We start from the raw sequence: 10216 nt of genomic DNA on the forward strand, positions 1-10216 counted from the left end.
TGAAAAAGGAATCTGTTGGAGTCCATTTTTATTGAAGCCACGTCAACAAGGAGAACACGCCACCCAGATTAACAAACTAAACCTCCGCCTCTTTCTGTTTTTGTATAGATCTATTATATGCAGTGTGAACTTGGAAATGTAGAATATACTACGAAAGTACTTATTCCAAGTCCTTGTTTCACTTATCTTTCTACTATGGATTTAAGGATATTCTCAAGTATGTGTTCCTTCATATTATATTCCTTCATATATATTGAATATATGTGTGTATATATATATATATATATATATATATATATATATATATATATGTGTGTGTGTGTGTGTGTGTGTGTGTGTGTGTGTGTGTGTATGTGTGTGTGTGTGTGTGCCTGTGGAATAACCGTAGAAACCTGAGAAAAAGTTTATATCTTCGCTAGGCCTACTCGCCTCCTCTACGTGAAAATTAATGGAGCTTTACACCTCTACTGACACGACAGAGTGCTTAAGATTAAATACCTCTGGTAAATGTACAGTCAAGGAATTCTATGCTCCCTTGTTTAAAAAGGGGGACGTGTTAAACTTGTAGCCCCTCCTCTTTCAAGTTTAGGCCTTCCGATCTTGACCAATAGTAGCAACAGTGCTCAGCTTCCAAGGATGACCTACACAAAAGCCTTAAGCCAATTCCCTACAAGGATAATCAAGGACACACCCTCAAGGGTCAGAGTAGGGATGAAGGATGCGTTTCCCAAGGAGAACGTTACCAGTGACGACAGGAAGGATGGCAGAAGGCGTTTCGAAGGAAAGGGAATAACCACTCACACAGTCCCTCCCATAGTCAAAATAGAAACCCAGAGGCGGTGCTAAGGAAGATTACATCCAAAATAAAAAGGCTCAACACAACGAAGCGAGCAGAGAAAACAGTAAGAGACAGGAAAGAGGAAAGACCCTACTGAAGGGCAGAGGGGAAGACACACTCTTAGTGAGGGAGTGTGTGGGTGTGAAGTGTCGATTTTGGCTCAGAACAATGTAAACTTATATCAAAATTCCTCGAGTGCCGAGAGACATAGAAATGCCTTTAGAAGTTTAGAAATAGTCGGTCTCGGTCCAAGTACCCAATTAAAGGTGGAAAGAAGTTGCAACTTTTCTTCAAGTCAAGAAAATAAACATATGTAGGGAACATTTTAATTCATTTTCCTAAAAGTCATATGACAATCAAGAGTGTGAAAGATAGCTAACGTCTTTGCACGAAGTAAAACTAACTACATCTCTTTGTCAACACCAGTTCCTGTAGCACCACTCAAGGCCATCGCTGCCTTAAACTGTAGTCCCCACTATGTGTATATATACACACATATATGTATACCTAGAGGAAGCGCTAAACTGAATATGGTAACGTTGACCAACTGGAAATCTCTAACCAACTCACGAGACTTTTACAAAAATTAATTTGGGCACTGAATTAAACTCTGATCTACAAAAATAACTATTTCTCTAAATTAAAAGCAAAGTTCTAACTATCGCCAGACAGCTAGAAAGATAATCAAATAAAAGTCCAAAATCATTCATTAAAATTCGACACGGAAAACGGACTGTCTAGAACAAGATCCCGGGAACTGAACCATTCCCACAAATGAAACAAGAAAAATAAAAGACACTTCTCTCCATACTCTGACATTAATTCCACAAAAATTGAATAGTCATGCAGTAAATCAATTAGTCTCTTCAACGCGTAAAACACCATTGTGAATTATCAGTACAGGATTATAATTCGTCTCACAGAGGCCGACAGAGCGACAGATTAATAGAGCTCCTGTCAGGAAGAAATATAACTGTTATTAGCACACATGTCAAAAATAATAACAAAATAATAACAAATCTCATAAACAGAATAGTGATACTTTTCACCAACAAGTGCACAAAACAGAATGATAATAATTTCTCATGAATCTTCATGAGAAAGAAATAGGTTTTCTGCTACTTCACGCGTCACCTTAAAGAGTTCGAGATGCTGAAAAGGAATTCATTAGTGAAAGTTCCAACAACTCTCACCTCTGATGTCCATGATAATAGTTTCGTGTGGTTGTCAGGCATCCTTCATTTTCAAGGAAAAGTTGAGTGAATAATGCCCCAAAAATTATATGATACAGAGGAATTAAAACGTGGCGTACAAACTAGCGAGCATTCTCGTAAAAAAAAAAAAAAAAAAAAAATCCTTTAGATGACGTCACGGACGTGTACGAGTTCGTTGTGCAAAAATGATTCTGTAATAACACATCCTTTATTTCATAATTCCTGATCTACTCATAACAGTTTTCAACTTTCTACATTTTCCTTGTTAGGAAAGTAATCTCTTTTAAATAACGCTTATCTCTCACTAATGCTACCCACAGAAACATACGCACATACGAACACATCGTTCAAGGATGTTCCCATGCAAACTCAGGTTTTGTCAATGTGACCCCTGACACAATAGATTCTTCTTAACAAAGAACATTCACTTTTGTCTCCGTGAGAGCTAATGCTGATATCTATTATTTCAAAGAATGTCATTGTTCATCACATCCGACCATCAACTACAGGTCAACAAAAAATGAAATTTAAATATACACACACACACACCACACACACACACACACACGCATATATATATATATATATATATATATATATATATATATATATATATATATATATATATATACACACACATACATATATATATATATATATATATATATATATATAATATATATATATATATATATATATGGAATTGTAAAATCCATAAATCCGCGCTGCCAGACATGTGACATCTTCAAATATCTTTGAAATTGGAGCTCAAGGCTTTGTAGTGACAAGCGTATCCAAAAAAGAGCAAAGAATTTGAAAAGTTAAGAGGGATTTGTGGATATTACAACTGCACATGTATCTGGTAACAATGACCAGTAGATTCTACATATATATATATATATATATATATATATATATATATATATATATATATATATATGTGTGTGTGTGTGTGTGTGTTGTGTGTGTGTGTGGTGTGTGTGTGTGTGTGTGTGTGTATATACATCTCTGTGTGTGCCCGGAATGTAGTTGTGATATAAAATATTAACAGGTTATTTGGTTACGAGGGTACTAAAACTACGCAGAGCAAGATATTTGGCCTGTAGTCTAAAGCAATTTCATGAAAACTACTTACAATAGAATAAAATATTGCATAGTTTTGCGAATAAAACTCTGGGGGTGGGGGTTGGGGGGGCATATTCCAAAGAGTGATGAATCCCGTACGATATCAAACTATAAGAAAAAGTTCTGGTTTGGGAAACGAAGTCTTAGAGGAGGAAATTATTTTCTACTGAATACAATCAATCATTTTATCTTTATTTATACCAATTATTATTTTCTTATGAAGTATATATTGAAAGTACTCTTACGAATTATGAATCCAGGATATTTCATACTGAAATACGTCATTTTATCGTCAACCGATCAATAAAAATCATACACAGCAATTTTTGTTGACGGCGGTGACGCTGAGAAGGGATTTTCCTGTGAATGTGAAAGGGCAGTCTGGCATTAAAGCTTTAATTTCGCCTGTATTCCCATTTCTTGGTTAAAAATTGGTAGAGTAAATTTTCTAAGTTTCTGTTTTTAGATTCATGTACGTTCTTCTCGACGTCAGTGAAAATGGGTTAAAGAAAACGCAAAACCACCTGTTCCTCTTATGTCATAGCCAAACTTTCATTTGGTATTGATTCAAACGGTAACTAACCGAGAAAAGGCGAAATATATAAACTAATTGAATATTTTCATTGTAATAATAAATTTAGACACGAGTCCTGCTTTAATTACATAATTCATTAAAACCAAAATATATTTTTGTTCTTTTTTTGTATATTTTGCCACAATAAAATACCAAATATACATATGGTAGGTGAATATTTCGCTGCTATAATCCTAGTGTTTCATCGATATACCTACACAAATCAGTCATGACATCAGGTTATACATTTGTTAACCACTCCTCAGAGACTGGGGCTATATATAAATTTACTTCTTCGTACAGGCGTACGAGGCGAAGTTCATTTCGGAGGGCAACACCAAATTTTCACTATATTTAAAGATCATAAGTTTTCTTTCTTTCTTTCTTTCTTTCTTTCTTTCTTTAATCACCATATTTGTGTAACATATACCAACAGCTGTTAAATTATGTACAGCAGGTACGAATTTAAAGAGGTTTAGCAAAACTACGTAGCCTATTTTTCTTATTCTTTATTCAGTATTATATGCATGCATTCCTCTTAGGTATGTTTTAACAACCGAAATTCCCTCAAATAACAACGCCAAGGCAACTTTCAAGATATTACACAGCTGACAAAAGGAACATCCTCTCAATATTTATTTTTACATTATTTTTTCACGAAAAAAGGCATGACTAACAAGATCACCAACTATGTGAAAATATATACAAATCAGGCCTGGAGCAAATACATATGCTTTATATGAATTATAACAATTACGGTTACAATTACCTGTGCTATTATCAAATTACAACTACAATTACAATGAGGGAACATCTCAAACACAAATATAATAAAAATTAATTTCAAGCATTAAAAAATTTCAGTTACGAATACATAACCATAGAAATAGAACAAAATGTAGATACAAAAAAAATATGTGAATTGGTTTCCTTTTTAACAAAATTAATTCTTTCAACAAAATTAATAAGTTGTAAAAGCTTTAGTACAACAACAAATGAAACATATTTCTAAAATTTTAGACCTGCAGAAATTAACGTTGGCATGAATAATTCTCATTCGAAGATTACTTCATATTCGGAAAAATTCTGTTGCAGTTCAAATTACCATTTGATAGAAATAAAGAATTATAAGTATAATTACGTAAATGTGTAACTAATTACTTTTCTATTAAATTATCATTACTCCAAGCCTGTACAAATAGTCAAATATAGAAGAAAATCTTTATACACTACATTTTATAGCATATACCTACACAAATCAGTCATGACATCAGGTTATACATTTGTTAACCACTCCTCAGAGACTGGGGCTATATATAAATTTACTTCTTCGTACAGGCGTACGAGGCGAAGTTCATTTCGGAGGGCAACACCAAATTTTCACTATATTTAAAGATCATAAGTTTTCTTTCTTTCTTTCTTTCTTTCTTTCTTTCTTTAATCACCATATTTGTGTAACATATACCAACAGCTGTTAAATTATGTACAGCAGGTACGAATTTAAAGTTTAAAGAGTTTTAGCAAAACTACGTAGCTATTTTTCTATTCTTTATTCATATATATGCATGCATCCTCTTATAGTATGTTTTCAAACCGAAATTCCTCAAATAACAACGCCAAGGCAACTTTCAAGATATTACACAGCTGACAAAAGGAACATCCTCTTCAATATTTATTTTTACATTATTTTTTCACGAAAAAAGGCATGACTAACAAGATCACCAACTATGTGAAAATATATACAAATCAGGCCTGGAGCAAATACATATGCTTTATATGAATTATAACAATTACGGTTACAATTACCTGTGCTATTATCAAATTACAACTACAATTACAATGAGGGAACATCTCAAACACAAATATAATAAAAATTAATTTTCAAAGCATTAAAAAATTTCAGTTACGAATACATAACCATAGAAAATAGAACAAAATGTAGATACAAAAAAAACTATGTGAATTTGGTTTCCTTTTAAAATTAATTCTTTCAACAAAATTAATAAGTTGTAAAAGCTTTAGTACAACAACAAATGAAACATATTTCTAAAATTTTAGACCTGCAGAAATTAACGTTGGCATGAATAATTCTCATTCGAAGATTACTTCATATTCGGAAAAATTCTGTTGCAGTTCAAATTACCATTTGATAGAAATAAAGAATTATAAGTCATAATTACGTAAATGTGTAACTAATTACTTTTCTATTAAATTATCATTACTCCAAGCCTGTACAAATAGTCAAATATAGAAGAAAATCTTTATTACACTACATTTTATAGCATATACCTACACAAATCAGTCATGACATCAGGTTATACATTTGTTAACCACTCCTCAGAGACTGGGGCTATATATAAATTTACTTCTTCGTACAGGCGTACGAGGCGAAGTTCATTTCGGAGGGCAACACCAAATTTTCACTATATTTAAAGATCATAAGTTTTCTTTCTTTCTTTCTTTCTTTCTTTCTTTCTTTCTTTAATCACCATATTTGTGTAACATATACCAAACAGCTGTTAAATTATGTACAGCAGGTACGAATTTAAAGAGGTTAGCAAAACTACGTAGCTATTTTTCTATTCTTTATTCATATTATATGCATGCATCCTCTTATGTATGTTTTCAAACCGAAATTCCCTCAAATAACAACGCCAAGGCAACTTTCAAGATATTACACAGCTGACAAAAGGAACATCCTCTCAATATTTATTTTTACATTATTTTTTCACGAAAAAAGGCATGACTAACAAGATCACCAACTATGTTGAAATATATAACAAATCAGGCCTGGAGCAAATACATATGCTTTTATATGAATTATAACAATTACGGTTACAATTACCTGTGCTATTATCAAATTACAACTACAATTACAATGAGGGAACATCTCAAACACAAATATAATAAAAATTAATTTCAAGCATTAAAAATTTCAGTTACGAATACATAACCATAGAAAATAGAACAAAATGTAGATACAAAAAAAATACGTGAATTTGGTTTCCTTTTAACATTAATTCTTTCAACAAAATTAATAAGTTGTAAAAGCTTTAGTACAACAACAAATGAAACATATTTCTAAAATTTTAGACCTGCAGAAATTAACGTTGGCATGAATAATTCTCATTCGAAGATTACTTCATATTCGGAAAAATTCTGTTGCAGTTCAAATTACCATTTGATAGAAATAAAGAATTATAAGTATAATTACGTAAATGTGTAACTAATTACTTTTCTATTAAATTATCATTACTCCAAGCCTGTACAAATAGTCAAATATAGAAGAAAATCTTTATTACACTACATTTTATAGCATATACCTACACAAATCAGTCATGACATCAGGTTATACATTTGTTAACCACTCCTCAGAGACTGGGCTAAATATATAAATTTACTTCTTCGTACAGGCGTACGAGGCGAAGTTCATTTCGGAGGGCAACACCAAATTTTCACTATATTTAAAGATCATAAGTTTTCTTTCTTTCTTTCTTTCTTTCTTTCTTTCTTTAATCACCATATTTGTGTAACATATACCAACAGCTGTTAAATTATGTACAGCAGGTACGAATTTAAAGAGGTTTAGCAAAACTACGTAGCTATTTTTCTATTCTTTATTCATATTATATGCATGCATCCTCTTATGTATGTTTTCAAACCGAAATTCCCTCAAATAACAACGCCAAGGCAACTTTCAAGATATTACACAGCTGACAAAAGGAACATCCTCTCAATATTTATTTTTACATTATTTTTTCACGAAAAAAGGCATGACTAACAAGATCACCAACTATGTGAAAATATATACAAATCAGGCCTGGAGCAAATACATATGCTTTATATGAATTATAACAATTACGGTTACAATTACCTGTGCTATTATCAAATTACAACTACAATTACAATGAGGGAACATCTCAAACACAAATATAATAAAAATTAATTTCAAGCATTAAAAATTTCAGTTACGAATACATAACCATAGAAAATAGAACAAAATGTAGATACAAAAAAAATACGTGAATTTGGTTTCCTTTTAACATTAATTCTTTCAACAAAATTAATAAGTTGTAAAAGCTTTAGTACAACAACAAATGAAACATATTTCTAAAATTTTAGACCTGCAGAAATTAACGTTGGCATGAATAATTCTCATTCGAAGATTACTTCATATTCGGAAAAATTCTGTTGCAGTTCAAATTACCATTTGATAGAAATAAAGAATTATAAGTATAATTACGTAAATGTGTAACTAATTACTTTTCTATTAAATTATCATTACTCCAAGCCTGTACAAATAGTCAAATATAGAAGAAAATCTTTATTACACTACATTTTATAGCATATTTAGAGATAAATTAAAAGAACATTTTGCCCCTTCCCTTTCGTTTGCCAAATACATCTATTATGGTGTTCACATCTATCCTGCTGGCATAACCTCTTTCAATGCAGAGAAGTCCTAATGCTGAGACCCTATCCTGACCCATAGAAGATCTAAGGTAAGTTTTGAGACTTCTCAAGCACGAGAATGACCTCTCTGCTGCACAAGATGTTGCGGGTAAGGTCGCCATGGTTTTTGCTATCTCACTGAAGTGTGGCAAAGTTTCACACAGAGGATTTGAGTAACGATACCTTATCACTTTATTTGCAGTATTCAAATCCACGCCTTCCAGATTGTGAAAAAATGGCAGTTTCAGCCATTAGGATGTCTTGATCCGCATTGTAGAATTCAAACACTGCCTTGAAATCATCCTGTACTGCGTTCCCTAATATCATTTTTGCCAGGGATGTCAGGATATGTGTATCCCTGCTTGCAAATCTCTCTCTCATTTCAGTGAGAACTCTGTCTAAGCCATCATAGTAAGGAATCCTGACTCTTTGATAGTCTGTAAAGGAGATGGGTTCTTCAGGAGTTTCTCCTGAGAGTGCTCGCAGCCTCTTGGATGGTTTCTTTTGGGGCTTTTTAGTTGCCACCTCTTTCAATGTCTGGTGCAATTTCAATCATGTTTGTTGCAGTTTTTCTGGCTTTTTCCCAAATGAGAGAAAACATATCTTCCTCCCTGCACTTTTTTGAGGGTTTCTAGTGTAGCATCACAAGTGATCTTTGCAGTGATCACATAAACATCATGACCCTGTAGGTATCTAGCCAGGGCATTTGCATTGGAGAAGATCACTTTTAAAGTGTGCAAGCCAAGGATGGACTGGAAATAAGCATGGCTTTGACAAGACCCTTTGCATCCACAGAAGTTTTGGCATCTTTTTCCTCAGAAAACTCTAGTAAAGCAAGTAGAATTAGCTCAGATTGTTGCTCTACAGCTTTCATAGCCTCCCATCTACAGGACTAGCGTGTCTCACTTAGAGACTTCAATTTGATGTATGAACTGTATGGTGTTGGGTCAATATCTGGCATGTGTACAGAACGGAGAACATTCTCTCGCTTAGGTGTATTAAAGAAGTTATCGATTGACTGGACAACTCCAAGAGCATTCCTGATGGCAGTATTTTCCTGCAATGTATCCTGTAGTGCAAGGTTGAATGAGTGCCCATAACAGTAGACATAGATGGTCTTGAGTGCAACCTCTTGCACTCTTGTAGCCACACCTTTCTCGTTGCCACTCATATTAGATGCCCCATCATAGCACTGGCCAACTACATCCTCAATTCTCAGCTCCATTTTGAGAAGTACATCCAATACCAGTTGGAAGAGTGCCTTTCCTTTTGCAGACTTTACTTCATAGAAGCCAAAGAAGGTTTCTGCTGGCTGACCACTGTGTATATAGTGCAAACACACAGGCACTTGCTCCTTGTTGCTGACATCTGTTGTTTCATCTACTATGAGGCTAAACTTCCCAGTTTTTCCCACAGCTTTAGATATGTCCTTTAAAACAAGGTCAGATGCAATATTCAGAATCTCATCTAGGATGTTTTGTGAGAGCCACTGCTGATGTGTTGCCAGCTGAGAAGTTAATCTCTCGGGAAGCCATGGGATGTCCCTACATCGAAGATGCAAAAATTCTATCAAGTTTCCTCGATTTACATCTGAATCCTGTCCAGTGTTGGACCTATCTTCTGAATGCCCTCTTTGGGGAATGTTTTGTTTTACAGTGAAAAGGATGAACTCGACTATCACTCTGAGAGAGGTTCTGCTCTTTTGGACCATGTATCTGTGAGCATTATCAAGTTGGACCAGAACTGACGTTTCTTGTCTTTTGTTTATCTTCAGTGCAATCCATTTTGACATGGCTAATTTGTGACTGTTGCTATGAGCATGCTTTGCCAGTCTTTCAGGCTTTTTCCAGTTGCTGAATGCAAAGGAATGGTCACTGAGAAATTTTCCAAAGGGAAACACACCATTGACTTTGTTGACATTTGGAAGCTGGTCCAGGGATATTTCTTGAAGAAATCTGGGTTGAAGTCACTTGTTCCCTTTTCATTAGGAAGTCGTTTCCTGTGATATTCACC

General features: G+C 33.8%; 1 protein-coding gene across 1 annotated transcript; it reads right to left on the reverse strand.

Moving 5' to 3' along the window:
- Nucleotides 1-9095: 9095 nt before the first annotated feature.
- Nucleotides 9096-9995, reverse strand: LOC135199071 (zinc finger MYM-type protein 1-like). Its single transcript, XM_064226986.1, has one exon. It carries the CDS (start codon nt 9993-9995, stop codon nt 9096-9098), a length of 900 nt encoding a protein of 299 aa, XP_064083056.1.
- Between the last annotated feature and the right edge of the window lie 221 nt (nt 9996-10216).

Source organism: Macrobrachium nipponense, chromosome 25 (assembly GCF_015104395.2).
Source record: "Macrobrachium nipponense isolate FS-2020 chromosome 25, ASM1510439v2, whole genome shotgun sequence".
Lineage (NCBI taxonomy): Eukaryota > Metazoa > Arthropoda > Malacostraca > Decapoda > Palaemonidae > Macrobrachium > Macrobrachium nipponense.